Source organism: Vitis vinifera, chromosome 13 (genome assembly GCF_030704535.1).
Source record: "Vitis vinifera cultivar Pinot Noir 40024 chromosome 13, ASM3070453v1".
Classification (NCBI taxonomy): Eukaryota; Viridiplantae; Streptophyta; class Magnoliopsida; order Vitales; family Vitaceae; genus Vitis; species Vitis vinifera.
In genome coordinates, this window is record NC_081817.1 from 22,139,619 (window position 1) to 22,159,249 (window position 19,631).

Genomic DNA, 19,631 nt, shown 5'->3' on the forward strand with positions numbered 1-19,631 from the left:
ACAAATTTCACAGTGATAAGATGCTGGATTTTTATTGATAAATAATTTGGGAAACAATTTTGCAAGGTAAACAAAGCTAGGATGACCAAGACGATAGTGTAACATTATAATCTCACTATCTTTATTGACCTTAGAATTTGACACAGAATTGAAAGACTCTAACATACTCTGAGACTGTACGCAACTTGCTTGAGAGACTTGGTTTGAGAATTGGCCACATGAGAGAAAGTAGAGCCCGGAACACAGTTCAGCACTGGCAATCATTTTCCCCGATTTCAAGTCCTGAAAAACACACGAGTTTGGATAGAATTTAGTAACACATTGGAGATCACGGGCCAATTTGCTAATGGACAAAAGATTACAATCCAAGTTTGGAACATGGAGGACAGAGTCAAGATATAAGTCTTTAGTAAGTTTTATAAAACCTGTCCCGGCAATTTTTGACTTTGAACCATCAGCAATATGGACGGATGAATGACCATTACTTGGCTTGGAATTTTGAAGAATGGCAGCATCTCCTGTCATGTGATCAGAAGCACCTGTGTCCACTATCCACGGCTTCATTCCTCCTCGATTAGCAGTGAAGGCTACACCGGTAGCACTGCCACTGCCAACTTGGCTTAATAGTTTTTGTAGCATCTTCATCTGCTCTTTGTTGAATGGACTCGGCTCGGGAATAGATGTGCTCTCAGAGTTGGCAGCCACGTGTGCTCTGCCATCTCTGTCAAACCGTGGCTTTGGTTTCCAATCAGCCGGTTTGCCATGAAGCTTCCAGCAAGTCTCCTTATAATGGCCTAGTTTATTACAATAATCACACCAAGGCCTATCCCGTTTCTGACGATCTCCACCACTACTATTAAATGACCGAGCAGCAAGGGCAGAGGCATCCAATGTTGGGGCAGGTTGCTCTTTGGATCCCATCATCACTTTCTTTCTACTTTCTTCACGTCAAACCTCTGAAAAAGCCTCCCTGAGACTTGGCAGGGGTTTAATGCCCATGATTTGGCCTCTAACATCATCCAATTCCCTGTTTAGTCCTAGGAAAAACTTGAACAGTCTCTTTTGTTCCACAATTTTTTTGTATGTTGCTGCATCATCAGAACATTTCCATGAGTGAGTCTCGAATAAGTCAAGGTGCTGCCAATACCTTGTGAGTGTGTTGTAATACTGAGTAACTGTCTGCTCTCCTTGGCGGAAGTCATGTAGGGCTGATTCAACCTGAAAAAGTTCTGAAGTATTTTCAGAACTTGAGTAAGTTTCTTTGGCTGCATCCCATATGTCCTTTGCAGTCCTAAATAGCAAGAAATTTTCACCTATGTCATTGTTCATGGAATTGATAAGCCATGACATGATCATGCTGTTTTCAATCTTCCACTTCCTGAAACCCGGTTCTGTAGTTTCTGGCATGGATGCTTCTCCAGTGAGGTACTCATCCTTTCCTTTACCGCAAATGAACAGCAACACAAATTGTGACCACTGTAAATAGTTATGGCCATTTAATTTGTGTCCTGTGATGAGAATAGGAGAGGAATCACTGCCACCAAGGTTTGGAATTTCAAATCTGCCCCCTAATTCTGGTGACGTGACGCTGGATACTTGTGATGATGCCATTCCGTATTTTGTCTTGGACCGAAAAGGTAGAAGAACACTTCCCAAGGCACGTGCAGGGATTGGAGTTAAAAAAAAATAGCCGGAGGACGCCGGAAAAACTGATCGGAGGGCCCGCGGAGGCAAAAGAACTCCAAAAGAGGCACGTGCAGGTCTCGGATGGCAGAAACAGGTAAGAAGGGTGGCTGGTCGGCGTCAGGCGAGCTTGGAGGAGGAAGCGCGTCGCCGGAAAGTGGCTCACGCGCCGGCGCGTGAGAAGCAATCGCCGGCTGAAAAAATGCACGTGGACGGCGCGTGGATGGTTTTCTGGCTCCGGCGCTTTGGGAAAAATTGGAGATCTCCTCCAGGCGCTCCTTGCGGTGTAGAAAAAACCGTCGCCGGGAAAGTTCGCCGGAAAAGTTCGCTGGAAAAGTTGCCGGCGGTGAATGTTTTCTGACGACGATTCGACCGACCGGAAAGAGTTTTCTCCCTTGGCTCTGAGAACAGGGACTGATGACCGGAATGAGAGATGGCCAGAGAGAGAGATGGTCGGATTGAGAGATGACCAGAGAGATTTGGCCGGAATGAATGATGGCCTGAATAAGAGGTGGCCAGAAGGGATTAGGGTTTCAGAAAACTGGCTCTGATACCATGAAGAATTTCTGAATTCCTTTATTGATATTTTAGGTACACACCATACACATATATATACACAAATGACTGAATAAGAAAATATCAATCTAGCTTGATTCTTTCCTAAAATTAGGAAATTGAATCATCCTAAATGATCTCTCCTTTTTTATTCCTAAAATACTTTCCTAAATTAAAACCCTAACTTTGAATGCCAAATTTCAACAAAAGTGAGTACAAACAGACAAACCAAATAAGTCAAGACAAGTAAATCCCCTAACTCCCTAAGAATTCCCGAGAAAATCTAGCAGACACTGAGAAGGATCATATTATGAACTCATTCACCTTAACTGAATTGCAATTCCAAAAATCAAAACAACCCCTTGAGTGCTCCAAGAGGGGAATTTAGCCCCCTCTCTACGCCTAACCTTTTGAACACTTCTAATGTATTTTTTTTATTCTGCCTTAGTTTCTTGAAACAAAACCATATCCATAGCTTCTTATGAAGGAAAACCCTAATATCCTCTTTTCTCTAGAGCGGGCCTTTCATGGTTTAGGAACTTTCAAGTTTTAATGTTTGCATCGTTCAACAAAGTTTTTAAGGTTTATTGGTTAAATATGTGTGGGAACTAAACACAGTTTAGATATAATTAGTTGCTCAAATTTCTTGCTAGAATTTATGGGCAACAATTAATTAAGGGTCTATGGTGCTTAGGTCAATCCAAAGGTAAAAAGAAGCTTAGGAATAGTAAAGTAGATTGGAGAAATGAGAAGCAATGACTGTTTTATGAAATTAAATAAAGAATACAGATGTTCAGATAATTAGAGAATAACCGGAAGAGAAGAAGAAAATTACCTAACAGTGCCTTTTAGAATCAAACTAGAACAATTAAAATTCCTTTTATCAAAGTTTAATTTTGTTTGACACCAAGGGTCCACATATTTATTTGTTTGTTTGTTTGTTTATTTATTTATTGATAGTTATGAATAGTCCATATTTTATTTATTTATTGATAATTATGAATAGTCCATATTTTGTTCATTTTGTTTTATTTATTTTTTGAAAAATATTTTTCTTTTGATAGGCAAAAACCTGATAAAAGCTAACGGTACCTAAACAAATGGCACGCCAAAGCACATATGTATACAATAGGCACCAACAAGTAAGAAAAAGGAGGGGGGAAAAATTCCCTCATCTTACTTGGAACTAAGCCAATCAACAAAGTCTATCATGATCAATGAATGACCATCTGTGTACATTCTAAACCATATACTCATCAAGGAAGACTGAATTGCTTGATCCGACTGTTCAAGATCTTCAAATGACCAACTGTTCGAGATCTTCAAATGACCTCCTATTTCTTTCTTTTCATAACATCCAAAACAGGCAAAAGGGAGCTTAATTTTGTTTCTTTCCCATGAATAATCCATGCCAACTCAATAGAGTTCCTCTTATTGTAGAGCGCATCACCCAAACCATACTAGACATAGAAAAACCTAGCTGCCACAGGATACTTGTGTTGGAGCAGAGAAGGAGCATATCATCAATCGATTATTCTTCATCTTTGCATATATAGCATCTCTTCAGCATTATCCATCCCTCCCTTTGAGCTGATCAATTGTCAAAATCCCTCCCCAAGAAGCTTCCCATGCAAAGAATCCCACCTCCACATGTACCTAGAGATTCCAAACTATGTTTGCCAGATAGGGTTCTCTTCTTCCTTAGGCTAGGGAGGAGTATTCAAAGAGAACTTGTCACACTTGGATTCCTTCCAACCCCCTCTATCTTCTTCATCTTGCTTGACTGAGCTTGTTTGCAATCTTTGTAAAAAGGTTGTCACTCCTTCAAGTTCTCAATCACGATACTGTCTTGAGAAGTGAGGACTCCACTGACCTTTCTCCCCAACTTGCTCCCACCCCTCTTCTTCCCATGTATCTTTAGCGGTGGTTATAAAGAATAATGTAGGGAAAAACTCTTCCAAAGACAAGTCTCTATACCATCTATCTTTCTGAATTTAACTCCTCTTGAAAAATATGAAGTGAGATATACTTTTAATTTTAAAGACCTTCCACCCGTTTCTGATTGTCTTCCACAACTGTACCTCATAACCCATTTCCAAAGGAACTCTCCCAATTACATATCCCTAATTCCACTTGCCAAAGAGAGTCTTGTTTAGAGTGAATAGATTTCTAACGTCGAGGCCTCCATTCTTTTTATCCAAGCAAGCAATAGACCAATTTACCAAATGAGTTTGTTTGCAAGTGCATCCTTACCCCAAAGGAATTTATTTTAGATCTACTCCAATCTTAAGCTTACCTTATTCGAAATGACAAACAGAGTCATGAAATAAATTGGTAGGCTAGATAGTGTACTTCTAATCAAAGTATTGAGTGGTATTGCCTCTTCCATAGAGTGAGCCTTCTCTAAAATCTCTCCTCCATCACATCCCAAGCCCTTGTTGTTTTGTAAGGAGCTCCCATAAGCAAGCCTAAGTATGTAGTGGGTAGATTCCCCACCCTACAACATGGCACAAAAGCTATTCCATGTTTGATCATAAGATAAAGAAGTTATTAAAGCTCTCAATGTGATGCAAAAACTTTTACATACTTTATCCAAAATTCATTCATTGATCATAAGATAAAGATGTCATTAAACATGTTAGCATATCAGCTATGCTTGTCCACAAACAATTCCACCTCATAACTGTGCCATATCTTCTTTTTTTTTTTTTTCCTTTTTTTTTTGGCCACATCATCAATTTTTAGTTGTCTAGCAGTATTTCTTACTAAAAATTTCCCTGTTTTTTGTACATCCACAAATGCTTATACATTATCCTAAATATCAATAGATCCATCAACATTACATATTTTTTCAGTCACAACACCCCAGATTTTCTGAGGCTGACATTTGAAAACTTGCCACTAAGAGTTCAATAAGAAGAGCAGCCACCAATTTCAACAGTTTTCAGAACTAGCAACAAGAGATACCAAGGGCCTTTGTTTCTTGATGAAACAGGATATCAAATATACAAACACATGACTCTGTTGAGAGAGAGAGAGAGAGAGAGGAGAAAAACCTTATTCTCATTCATAGTAATCTTTACTTACAATTGAGAGATATATATATACAAGGCTAGGAGTCCTAACTACCATACATATGACCTATATTAACAAGGAAAGATAGTATACTATACAATACATACATTATATTCAACACTCCCCCTCAAGCTGGAGCATATACGTCATATGCACCAAGCTTGTTACAAATATATTTAATCCTAGGACCTCTGAGAGATTTAGTGAAGATGTCTGCTAGTTGATCATTTGAATTGACAAAACTTGTAGCAACACATCCTGATGCGATCTTCTCTCTAATGAAATGACAGTCAACTTCAATATGCTTGGTCCTTTCATGAAAGACTGGATTGGATGCAATATGTAATGCGGCCTGATTATCACAGATGAGTTTCATCTGTTCATCCTTTCCAAATCTCAACTCCTGAAGAAGATGTCTCAACCATATGAGTTCACATGTTGCCAAAGCCATAGCTCGATACTCGGCTTCAGCGCTAGATCTGGCCACTACATCTTGTTTCTTACTCTTCCAAGATATTAGATTACCTCCAATAAAAACACAGTACCCTGAAGTGGAACGTCTATCTGTGGGTGAGCCAGCCCAATCTGCATCTGTGTAACCAACAACTTGAGTATGACCTTTGTTCTCGTACAATACACCTTGGCCTGGTGTACTTTTGATATATCGAAGGATACGGATTACGGCATCCCAATGGCTATCACATGGTGACTGTAGGAATTGACTAACAACACTCACAGGAAAAGAAATGTCTGGACGAATAATGGTGAGATAGTTCAATTTACCTACGAGCCGTCGATATCTCCCGGGGTCTCCGAAAGGCTCCCCCTGTCCTGGTACAAGTTTGACATTCGGATCCATAGGTGTGTCTACCGGTTTACAGTTTAACATACCGGTTTCTTCCAGGATGTCTAAAGCATACTTCCTTTGGGAAAGGACCACACCAGAACTAGATTGAGCTATCTCAATTCCCAAGAAATACTTGAGTTTCCCCAAGTCTTTGGTCTGAAAGTGGGTAAAAAGATGTTGCTTTAGTTTCTGAATACCATCCTGATCACTGCCTGTAATGACGATGTCGTCCACATAAACAACCAGATAAATACACTGCCCCAAGGAGTTATGATGATAAAAAACTGAATGGTCTGCTGTACTGCGAAGCATGCCAAACTCTTGAACAACAGAACTAAAACGGCTAAACCATGCTCGAGGAGATTGTTTCAAGCCATATAGAGAACGGCGTAACCTGCACACTAAACCAGACTCCCCCTGAGCAACAAAACCAGGAGGTTGCTCCATATAAACTTCCTCGGCAAGATCACCATGAAGGAAGGCATTTTTAATATCCAACTGATAAAGAGGCCAAGAACACATAGCAGCCATGGAGAGAAGCAAGCGGACAGAAGCAATCTTGGCAACAGGGGAGAATGTGTCACCATAATCAGAACCATAAACTTGAGTATAGCCTTTAGCAACTAAACGGGCCTTAAGGCGATCAACCTGACCATCAGGACCAACCTTAACTGCATAGACCCAACGACAACCAACTGTAGATTTACCAGAGGGTAAAACAACAAGATCCCAAGTGTCATTAGAGTGCAGAGCAGCCATTTCATCCACCATTGCCTGTCGCCAGCCTGGATGGGAAAGAGCTTCATGGGTGCTCTTTGGAAGAGGAACAGAGGATATAGCAGAAACAAAAGCAGAATAGGGTGAAGATAATCGATGATAACTCAAAAAATTGTAAATAGGATGAGGATTACGAGTAGAGCGAGTACCTTTCCGAACAGCAATAGGTAAGTCATTAGGAGAAGGCAGAGCCGGGGCAGGTGAAGCCGAAGGGATAGGAAGTGAGTCAGCAGGTGCCTCAGGAAAAGGGAGAGGAGCAACGACACGAGGGCGACGATGATAAACCTGAAGTGGTCGAGGGGGCATAGCATCAGGTGGGGAGACAATGGGAATGGGCAAGACTTCAGAAACAGGAAGAGACTCAGAAGTGGTGGAAAAGAATGGTGAGTCCTCAAAGAAGGTGACATCAGCGGAGATAAAGTACCGATGAGTCTCAAGGGAATAACAACGATAACCCTTCTGAAGTCTGGAATATCCCAAGAAGAGGCACTTCATGGCTTTGGCGGAAAGCTTGTCCTGTCCAGGAGTGAGAATATGAACAAAGCAAGTACAACCAAAGACACGAGGAGGAAGGAAATAAAGTGGTTGGTCAGGGAAAAGAAGGGAGTGAGGAATCTGATCGTGTAAGACAGAGGAGGGCATACGATTAATCAAATAACAAGCGGTAAGAACAACGTCCCCCCAAAAGCAAAAAGGAACATGACTATGGAGGAGGAGAGTACGAGCTGTCTCAACAAGATGTCGATTCTTGCGTTCAGCTACCCCATTTTGTTGAGGAGTATGAGCACAAGAAGACTGATGAAGAATCCCATGATGAGACATAAACGAAGTAAATTGGGCTGAAAAATATTCCCTGGCATTGTCACTGCGTAACACACGAATAGAAATATTGAACTGGGTTTGGATTTCAGTATAAAATTTCTGGAAAATAGAGAATAACTCAGCTCGATTTTTCATTAAAAACAACCAAGTACATCGAGAATAGTCATCAATGAAAGTGACAAAATACTGAAATCCTAAAGTAGACGCAGTCCGACAAGGACCCCAAACATCAGTGTGGACAAGCTCAAAAGGAGACTTTGCCCGATTATTCAAACGCTTTGGGAACGAGACATGAGTATGTTTCCCAAGCTGACATGACTCACACGGAAGCGACGACAAAGTTGAAAAACGAGGAACCATCTTCTGGAACTTGGAGAGACTAGGGTGGCCCAGACGATTGTGAATGAGGAGAGGAGCATCAGTGGAAATGCAAACTGCAGGAGATGAATCTGAGGTGAGGTGATAGAGGCCTTGAGACTCACGTCCTATGCCAATCGTCTTCCCCGTACTCCGGTCCTGCAAGGTCACAAATTTATCAGAAAAGGTAATAGAGCAATTAAGAGTACGAGTGATTTTGCTGATGGAAATAAGATTAAAAGGACATTCAGGAGTATAAAGGACAGAAGTGAGAGGTAGAGAAGGCAGAGGAAGGGCCAAACCAATACCTTTAGCCACAGTTTGAGAACCATTAGCTAAGGTAACAGTAGGTAAATCAGAGGTAGTAGTAATAGAGGAGAAAAGATCCTTATTACCAAATAGGTGATCAGATGCTCCAGAATCTAGAATCCAGGGTCCAAGAGAAGATGTGTGGGTAAGGCAGGCAGAGGCATTACCAGGCTGGGCAACAGAGGCAATAGAAGCCTGAGATGTCTGAGATGCGGAGGAGCTCGGAGGCTGAGGCAGCGGAGAATCAGAGGACTGGGCCATATGGGCAGTGCGAGGAGGTCTTCCATGTAACTGATAGCAACGATCGCGAGTGTGGCCAAGTTTATTGCAATAGGTGCAATGAGGACGTTGGCCTCTACCTCGGGTACCACTGCGTCCTCCTCGAGAGGTAGTTTGAGAAACTAACACAGAAGAATCTGAAGCGCTATCAGATGGCAAAGTCTGAGTGGACGAGATACGGAGGAGGCGAGCAAACACATCATCCAAGGACGGAACTGATGAACTACCAAGAATCTGATCACGAATAGGCTCAAGATCCGGACGGAGGCCAATAAGAGTAAGGACCATGAAGAACTTGTCAAGCTGTGTTTGTTGAGCCCCAACATCAGGAGTAAGAGGCATCACAGTCAAGAACTGCTCCTTAAGCGAGGCAATCTGACCAATATAAGTAGATAGATCCAAGTCCTATTGGCTGAGATGGACAATAGCAGAAGCCACCTTATAAAGACGCTGGATATCATTCGTGTATAATCCTTTGGCCTGAGTCCAAAATTTAAAACAAGTTTTATAGGCCTGAAGATGAAGAAGAATCCGGGGATCAACCGATTGCCATAATACACTACACAACTGTGCATCTATCTTCCTCCACTGTACGCGGTCAACCTCAGGAATATCTGCCTCCTGGGTAACCAAGTGATCCTCATATCCTTGACCCATAAACCAAAGTTCAACAGAGGCAGACCAGGAGAGATAATTCTCACTGCCAACCAATTTCTCTGAGGTAATCAGAGGAGATCCAGAGAGAACAGACGTAAAGATCTGATTTTTGGTGGTCATATTCACGTATTTGGATCGAAGAGAGCCCTAAGATGGGTTCAGATGGCTGTGAGAGGTGCAATCAATGGAGAAAAAAAGTCGTGACGTGCCTGGAGAGGAAGAGAAGCAGCACCCAAGCCTCGGGGATGGAGGGGGAGCCCTGTCGGAGGTGGCCGGAATGGCAAGAAAGCCAAAAACAGGGAAAAAATGGAGATGCAGGGCTCGGGGAGGACTGCCGGAGGGCTAGAAGGCCAAGACGGCGCCGGACGAGCCTGGAGAGGTGTCGGAAGTGGCCGGAAAGTGAGCCACGCGCCGTCACGCGCCGGCGCGTGGGTGACAGGCCGGAGAAGGGCGGCGCGTGGGGGCGCGTGAGATGCCGGTTGCCGGTGGGGTTTCCACTGGCGTGTAGATCAGCCTCCGGCGGTTCGGAATATGTGGTCTTTTCCCGGAAAAAAGGTCGCCGGAAAATTTCGCCGGAAAAGGTTGCCGGCGTGGTGGAGATCCGACGGCGATGAGGTTGTCCGGGGTGGTTCGGAAAGAGAGTGAGGGGACCGGAGTGAAAACACGGTCACTTGACGGTTCGCCGGAATTGAGTACACGGTTAAACCGAAAAAATTAGGTTTTCTCCTTTGGCTCTGATACCATGTTGAGAGAGAGAGAGAGAGAGAGGAGAAAAACCTTATTCTCATTCATAGTAATCTCTACTTACAATTGAGAGATATATATATACAAGGCTAGGAGTCCTAACTACCATACATGTGACCTATATTAACAAGGAAAGATAGTATACTATACAATACATACATTATATTCAACAGACTCCATAATTAAAGAAAGACATAAAGCATATCTTAGGAGTTTATAAAAAATTTGCACTAACCATACTATCGGATGGCAAGTCTTTGTCATTCTTTCCAGGGGCCTATACACAAATAAGAGTCAAATCAGTTGACAACTAACTTGTGATGGAAAAGGAAAGCTTTGCTAAGAACAAAAAGATAACAAGAGTCGAATCTGTTAACTACTACATTGAAAAAGTAACATGGAAGTCACATATAAGACCAACAAGATCTGCTCTCCCAAACCAAAAGGTAAAAGGAAAAACATCCAAGAATTTGAACCTTTCAAGTTTTCCATAAAAACATTTTACACTTATCAGCACATTTGCCTTACAAAATCTAAAACAACAGAATCCCCTGATCGAAGTTCTCCCATGATAATGTTATGCCACATCAAAAGAACAATGAACAAGTGCTTTATAAGTATATAATAAGTATTGTAGTAGTTCAGAAAGAAAAAAATACACAGCTAATCAAAAAAAGGAAGAAAAAAAAATCCCAGCCATAGCCCTAGGGCATGGTGATGCTCTTGGAGAAGGAACTCTAAGTTCTAAATTCCGGTCAAAACAGCCAACAAGGTATACCATGAAAAAATTGAAACATGAAGTACTCTAAATGATACTGAAAGAAGAAAATGTGCACTAACATCTCATGGATATATGCCAAGAAAAAATTCCAATAAAGTAAGGAGTTAGAAAATAAGCCGCATAAACTTGCCAGTTCAAAATAGATATCCAAAAAGAATTACCAGCCTTCTTACAAATCCCCAAAACATTTTAAATGTTGTTTTCCACTACTCTCACTCTCTAATTCTCACATGATAACAACACCTTTTAAGATAAATTCTGGATAAGACTTAAAAACCAACCAATATACCTAGAGAATAATCCAGGAGGTATAGGAAAGTTAATTTGCTGTGATATTGTTTACAAGACAACAGTCTATGCACATCAAAGACATCTCACCTTTGCGTCTTTGCCTTCACTCCAGAACCAAGAAAAAAGGAAAAAGATTAATCTAGGTAAAAAATCTATGGGAACCGCTGAAAAGAAGAGAGAACAGCAGTAGAAAATCTCAGATACACATCCAACTTCTCCATTACTTATCAAGAACTATTTTCCAAATTCACTGATCAGAAAGTCCCAGTTGACATGGTTATATGCCTTTCCCATGTCACTCTTTCACATATACCCAGAATCACCCTGCATCTTGGATAAATGCATTCATTAAAAATTAAGACCTGATCAATGATTTCGCTTCCACTAACAAAGGTGGTTGGAATTAAGAAAGTCAACCAATCACTCCTCTTGAGAGAGAAGCAAATAACTTTCGAGACAATTTTATAAACAATACTAACCAAATAAATAGGGAATAATCCTTCAATGCCTTCCGAAATTAATTAATCAAAAAATCCTAATTGGCATGGCCATAAGCCTTTCACTATCACTCATTCACACCGATCCTAAGAATCTCTCCACATTTTGAATAAATGCACTCCTTGCCAGTTAACATCTGATCAATCATTTCAATTCCACTGACCAAGGCAGTCTTGAGTTAAGGACAAAAGTCAATCCATTACCTCCTATGTAAGAAGAAATAACTTCCCAGGAAATTTTATGTAGTACTAACCAGATAAATAGGCTATAATCCTTCAATGTGTCCAAACCACCAAATTTTGAAAATAAGAGATTACGGATTACAAATAACAGATCAATGAAAGACTTAAATATGAGAGCTCCAACTAACCAGAATTTCATTACCATGTTAAACTACCAATTGACCTATAAACAATGTACCAGCAACTCCTGCATATGTGACAGGTGGGCATGCTGGCACAAGCAAAAGTGATCACACACAGTCTCAAGAATTAATGCTGACAGTCTAATCAACATCAAAAATGCTTTTAAGGGTAGTATGATTGAGACAGCATTCTTAGCATCACAAATGCTCTTAGGGTAGTGTGATTATTCAACCTCTAAGTTAGCCTTGTTCAAACATACAACATTCAAATTTACATCATCATGTAACATAATTAACAATAAAACAGTAACCTCTTTGAAACGTGCACATTATGAAAAAGACCAAGAGATGAACATCAGTACCTTCAGATAATCAAACAATATGAGGCATTGAACAAGAATATGGCGTCGAAAACTTGGGTCTTTCAACTGATGTAAAAGAAAAGAAAAAGAAAAAGAAAAGGAAAAAGAAATTAATAGAACCAAGAGGATCTACCAAAACCAGAAACAACTTCTCTGCAAAAAAAAAATTAATTCATCAACACTTCTCAGAATTTCTTACCTCTAAACCCATTAGTTTACTGCTTGTAAGATATTTTATGCTGAAAGTTGCTGCCTCTTCCTCCAGATTATTAGCATTACCCTCTTCATCACTCAAAGGCTGAGCTTCAAAGGTATTCAACACAACCTAAACATCATAATTCAAGAAAGCAATTGATGTAACTTGTGATGCAATATAGACACATAATGAAGACAAGCAACAACATAAAAACCTGGTTTCCACAGAGAAAAAGATATACCATTAAATTGGATGTAAATTTCTGCCACTTGGTAGGAGCAAGAGATATAGAAGCAGGATTGCAAAAGTGTTCCTGAAAACCAGTAAGACAGATTTATCAGGAAATTTACTATAATAGGATAATGTATCAATCAGTTCATGCTGTCTAACTCTTGAGCTTTGTTCCATTTTTTCCTTTTAAATATCACTCAAAATTTTTTTTAAGTTTCTAGGACAAACTCTGGTCATTTCGAACACAAAGATGCAGTCAAAAGTGCCTCGTTCCCCTTTAGCTTGTTAGGGGACTCAACAACCCTTTTTTTCTTGAATGGTAATGAAAGAAAACTTTTTTCCAGAAACTGGAATTGACAACCAAAACAAGCATTTCTTTTTCGCAGTAAGCAAACATTTCATTACCAAAATAGAAAGAAGATGCAATGAAGCTATCCTTCAGCTAAACAGGAAGCAAAGTGCAAACCAAAGGTCAAGAGAAACTTCAAAAGCTTAATACACTCCACAAACATCCAATGGGAAGGACGTTCCATACGGAAATCTATAATGAGGAGGCCCCATGCTATGCCAACCATCCTGTGAAAAAAGCATCCCACCTTTCTTGGGAGATCCAAGATTCTGCAAATCTAGGCATTCCTCTCCAAGCACCTCTTCTACCTAGGGCCACCAAAGAAACTAGAATGCACAAGAATGCTTGCATTACCTTCCACAACATGATTATTAATACCCATAATCTGAGGCCTAAAGAGACCTTCCCACAAGGCTAAATCTCTTCATCTATAGCCAGCATGAACCAGCAAGACTCAAGAAAGCTCTAACCACATTAACACTTTGATCTCTAAACATGAAACCTCCATCTGGCCCAAATATCCCAAAGAGCGTATAAGTTTTAGACTCCCCACTAGTGGAGGCTCCCATACAACTGCAACCCCAATCCGAGTCCTGCCTCAACAAACTTTTCTCCAATCAAACAAAAATCTTGCCAATAGAAAAGTCAATAAACTCCAAGAAAACCACCCCTTAAAGAGAAGTATGATAGTGAATACCATGTTATAATTTCCCCAACCATGAGACAATTTTCCAACTTTACAAAAGAGCTTCCTCTGGCTGATTTTGACAGGAGGCCCTTTCATGTGGTGCAAAAGATTGAATAGGCAATCAATGTCAAGAATTGATCATTTCCTTATTACGGGCAATTAGGAGGACCACTTCACAAATATAATGCTAATCTTGTTGCCAAGGCCAATGTTTGATCATTCCCCTATTTTACTGGAGGAAGGTGGGGTAAGAAGGGGTATGACCCCTTTCGGATTTGAAAGCATGTGGCCCAAGGCAGAAGGATTCAAAGATATGGTGAAGGGGCGATGGGAAGGTTATCCTATAGCTTCTTCTTAGCTTCCAAGCTGAAAGCATTAAAAGGGTGGGGAGTTTTTCAAGCCAAAACGAGATTTGAAGAGGGCAATGGGAGAAGGATAAAATTTTGGCATGATGTGTGGTTGTGATGATGTTCCCCTAAAGGACTCTTTTTCATCTCTATTCTCCTCATAGCTTCCTAGAAGGCATGGGTGAATGTTTCGAGAGGTAGAGGGTAGGATGGTCATGTGGAACCCATGCTTCTTAAGATATTTCCAAGATTGGGAGATGGATAATGTTGAGGAGTTTCTTCGAAACCTCTACACGTTAGGAAGAGGTAGAGGAGAGGAGGGCAGAATGGTGTGGAAGGCTAGCAAAAGTGGGGAATTCTTGATGAAGTCTTTCTACTCAGCCTTGGAGTTAGAAGGTGAAGTGTCTTTCCCCTCAAATATAGTGTAGAGCTCTTAGACTCCTACCAAAGTGGGTTTTTTTTTTGCATGAGAAGCAACTTGGGGAAGAATTCTAAACATGGACCAACTTAAAAGGAGAGGATGGTTTTTGATGGGTTATTGTTGTATGCATACAAATGCAGAAGAATCAATAGACTATCTCTTCATCCATTGTGGGAAAGCTAGAGGATTGCACTTTTTATTCTCTTTATTTGGCATTTTGTGGGTTCTCCCATATTCCGTGAAGGACTTGTTAATGGATTGGAATGGGAGCTTTGTGAGCAAGAAGAGAAGAAAGGCTTGGAGAACAACTCCTCTTTGCCTTTTATGGACAATTTGGAAGCAACGCAACCAAAGAATCTTTTAAGGGGTGCAGTGCACAAACCAATCTCTTAAGGACTCCCTTATATTTAATTTATAAATGTGGTACCACGAGTATATTCTAGTTGATGGTCAAGCTGCTCCACTAAACTTGATAGATTTTATTGAGTGCTAGATTGGGGTTGTGGTTGTAAGTTGCTTCTTTTTGTTTTCTCACATGTATACTTTCATGTGTATTGTGTTCGCCTCCTTTTGTTTGGCATTTTATATACATTTGACTTCCAAGTTTTTGGATAATTTAATCCATAACCATTTTTACATTGAATCCACTGTCACCATATTCATATTTGAAAGGGAAGACCCTAGACCAGGTCTATCTTGAATGCAGGGGCAGTTAAGCAGCTTGCCTTATGAAACTAGGAGTGTGGGGAAGGTCTTTCCCTTCATCCCTCTATTCTTGTTGGGACCAACTAGACAAAGAGGAGGGAAGAGCATTCTTCCCAACAAAGAGAGAGAGGGAATGGGTGGGAATATTTGAAATGAGTATTAGGTTGGACCACCTCCAGTTCGAATGCAAGGCTCTGACATGCTGAAATCTTGCTTTGATTGATCCTCAGGGTGGACAACATGCTCTTGGTAAGAACGGCTAGAGGATATTTGTGATACTCCGAACACTTCCCAAGCAAAGTGAAAAGTTATGCATAAGATCATTTTGAAATTTTCACTGATGACAATGAAATTAAAAGATATTGTATTTAGTAGTAATCTGTATGGAATATTGTTGAAATAATGCCAAAGTTAGGACTTTAATTTAGGAATAAAAAAAAAGGAGAGATCATTTAGGATATTTCCTTATGATTTAGTTTCCTAATTTTAGGAGAGAATTAAGCTAGATTGATTGTTTCTTATTCAGTCATTTGTGTATATATATGTGTATGGTGTGTACCGATTCATGATCAATAAAGGAGTTCAGAAATTCTTCATGGTATCAGAGCCAGGTTTCTGAAACCCTAATCCCTTCTGGCCACCTCTTATTCAGGCCATCACTCATTCCGGCCAAATCTTTCTGGCCATATCTCAATCCGATCATCTCTCTCTCTCTCTCATTCCGGCCATCAGTCCCTGTTCTCAGAGCCAAGGGAGAAAACACTTTCCAGTCAGTCGAATAGTCGTCAGAAAACACTCACCGCCGGCAACTTTTCCGGCGAACTTTTCCGGCGAATTTTTCCGGCGACGGTTTTTTTCTACACCGCAAGGAGCGCCTGGAGGAGATCTCCAATTTGTCCCAAAGCACCGGAACCAGAAACCCATCCACGCGCCGCCCACGCGCGTTTTTCCGGCCGGCGACTGCATCTCACGCGCCGGCGCGTGAGGGCGCGTGAGACACTTTCCGGCGACGCGCTTCCTCCTCCAGGCTCGCCTGACGCCGACCAGCCACCCTTCCTACCTGTTTGTGCAATCCGAGCCCTGCACGTGCCTCTTTTGGGGTTCTTTTGCTTCCGCGGGCCCTCTGATCAGATTTTCCGGCGTCCTTCGGCTATTTTTTCTCAACTCCAGTCCCTGCACGTGCCTTGAAAAGTGTTCTTCTACCTTTCCGGTCCATGACAAAATACGGAATGGCATCATCACAAGTATCCAGCATCACGTCACCAGAATCAGGGGGCAGATCTGAAATTCCAAACCTTGGTGGCAATGATTCCTCTCCTATTCTCATCACAGGACACAAATTAAATGGCCATAACTATTTACAGTGGTCACAATCTGTGTTGCTGTTCATTTGCGGTAAAGGAAAGGATGAGTACCTCACTGGAGAAGCAGTCATGCCAGAAACTACAGAACCGGGTTTCAGGAAGTGGAAGATTGAAAACAGCATGATCATGTCATGGCTTATCAATTCCATGAACAATGACATAGGCGAAAATTTCTTGCTGTTTGGGACTGCAAAGGACATATGGGATGCAGCCAAAGAAACTTACTCAAGTTCTGAAAATACTTCAGAACTGTTTCAGGTTGAATCAGCTCTACATGACTTCCGCCAAGGAGAGCAGTCAGTTACTCAGTATTACAACACACTCACAAGGTATTGGCAGCAACTTGACTTATTTGAGACTCACTCATGGAAATGTTCGGATGATGCAGCAACATACAGGCAAATTGTGGAACAAAAGAGACTGTTCAAGTTCTTCCTAGGACTAAACAGGGAATTGGATGATGTTAGAGGCCGAATCATGGGCATTAAACCCCTGCCAAGTCTCAGGGAGGCTTTTTCAGAGGTTAGACGTGAAGAAAGTAGAAAGAAAGTGATGATGGGATCAAAAGAGCAACCTGCCCCAACATTGGATGCCTCTGCCCTTGCGGCTCGGTCATTTAATAGTAGTGGTGGAGATCGTCAGAAACGGGATAGGCCTTGGTGTGATTATTGTAAGAAACCAGGCCATTATAAGGAGACTTGCTGGAAGCTTCATGGCAAACCTGCTGAATGGAAACCAAAGCCACGGTTTGACAGAGATGGCAGAGCACACGTGGCTGCCAACTCTGAGAGCACCTCTGTTCCCGAGCCGAGTCCATTCAACAAAGAGCAGATGGAGATGCTACAGAAATTATTAAGCCAAGTTGGCAGTGGCAGTACTACCGGTGCAGCCTTCACTGCTAATCGAGGAGGAATGAGGTCGTGGATAGTAGACACAGGTGCTTCTGATCACATGACAGGAGATGCTGCCATTCTTCAAAATTACAAGCCAAGTAATGGTCATTCATCCGTCCATATTGCTGATGGTTCAAAGTCAAAAATTGCCGGGACAGGTTCTATAAAACTTACTAAAGACTTATATCTTGACTCTGTTCTCCATGTTCCAAACTTGGATTGCAATCTTTTGTCCATTAGCAAATTGGCTCATGATCTCCAATGTGTTACTAAATTCTATCCAAACTTGTGTGTTTTTCAGGACTTGAAATCGGGGAAGATGATTGGCAGTGTTGAACTGTGTTCCGGGCTCTACCTCCTTTCATGTGGCCAATTCTCCAACCAAGTCTCTCAAGCAAGTTGCGTACAGTCTCAGAGTATGTCAGAGTCTTTCAATTCTGTGTCAAATTCTAAGGTCAATAAAGATAGTGAGATTATAATGTTACACTATCGCCTTGGTCATCCTAGCTTTGTTTACCTTGCAAAATTGTTTCCCAGATTATTTATCAATAAAAATCCAGCATCTTATCACTGTGAAATTTGTCAGTTTGCAAAGCATACTCGAACAGTATATCCTCAAATCCCATACAAACCTTCGACTGTTTTCTCTCTAGTACATAGTGATGTGTGGGGTCCCTCCCGGATAAAAAATATTTCTGGCACTCGATGGTTTGTGACATTCGTTGATGATCATACTCGGGTAACATGGGTTTTCCTTATGAAAGAAAAGTCAGAGGTCGGGCACATTTTTCAAACCTTCAATCGTATGGTTCAAAATCAATTCAATTCCAAAATACAAGTCCTCAAGTCAGATAATGCAAAGGAATACTTTACTAGTAGTCTCAGTACTTATCTTCAAAATCATGGCATTATCCACATAAGTTCTTGCGTTGACACCCCACAACAAAATGGGGTGGCCGAACGCAAGAATAGACATCTCTTGGAGGTTGCCCGGTGCCTTATGTTTTCCTCTAATGTTCCAAACTATTTCTGGGGGGAAGCTATTCTCACAGCTACCTATTTGATTAACCGTATGCCATCCAGAGTGCTTACCTTTCAATCCCCACGTCAACTTTTCTTAAAACAGTTTCCTCACACCCATGCCGCCTCTTCTGATTTACCACTCAAAGTATTTGGTTGTACGGCATTCGTTCATGTGTATCCTCAAAATCGTAGCAAATTTGCTCCTCGAGCAAATAAGTGCATTTTTCTAGGGTATTCTCCAACCCAAAAAGGGTACAAATGCTATTCTCCAACCAACAAAAGATTTTACACCACCATGGACGTCTCTTTCTTTGAACATGTCTTCTTCTATCCCAAATCTCATGTTCAGGGGGAGAGCATGAATGAACATCAAGTTTGGGAGTCTTTTCTTGATGGTGTACCTTCTTTTCACTCAGAGTCACCAAATCCTTCCCAATTCGCGCCCACTGAGTTGTCCACACCCATGCCGCCATCAGTTCAGCCAGCCCAGCACACAAATGTTCCTTCTCCCGTGACCATCCAGTCTCCCATGCCTATTCGACCTATAGCCCCACAACTTGCTAATGAGAACTTACAAGTTTACATCAGGAGGAGGAAAAGACAGGAATTAGAGCACGGATCACAGTCAACATGTGGCCAATATATTGACTCCAATTCAAGTCTTCCTGAAGAGAACATAGGTGAGGATAGGGCTGGAGAGGTGTTAATTCCCAGCATTGATGATTCTACTTTGCCAATTGCATTGAGGAAGGGTGTTAGGAGATGTACAGATCATCCAATTGGGAATTATGTTACGTATGAAGGGTTATCACCATCTTACAGAGCATTTGCTACTTCTCTTGATGATACTCAGGTTCCCAACACAATACAAGAGGCATTAAAAATTTCAGAATGGAAGAAGGCAGTACAAGATGAGATTGATGCACTTGAGAAGAATGGGACGTGGACTATCACAGATTTGCCGGTTGGGAAGAGGCCTGTGGGGTGCAAGTGGATTTTCACCATAAAATACA

At 41.3% G+C, this 19,631-nt stretch overlaps 1 protein-coding gene across 3 annotated transcripts in view; it reads right to left on the minus strand.

Moving 5' to 3' along the window:
• The window catches only part of LOC100250474 (THO complex subunit 1), a 100,835-nt gene that overhangs the window by 27,160 nt on the left and 54,044 nt on the right, over positions 1–19,631 (minus strand). For all 3 annotated transcript variants that reach the window (XM_010660775.3, XM_019224377.2, XM_010660778.3), the window contains 4 exons: positions 12,839–12,910; positions 12,601–12,726; positions 12,402–12,467; positions 10,341–10,382 (listed from right to left, as the gene is read on the minus strand). In XM_010660775.3, the coding sequence (XP_010659077.1) occupies positions 10,341–10,382; positions 12,402–12,467; positions 12,601–12,726; positions 12,839–12,910 (306 nt within the window). The remainder of the gene's footprint in view (positions 1–10,340; positions 10,383–12,401; positions 12,468–12,600; positions 12,727–12,838; positions 12,911–19,631) is intronic.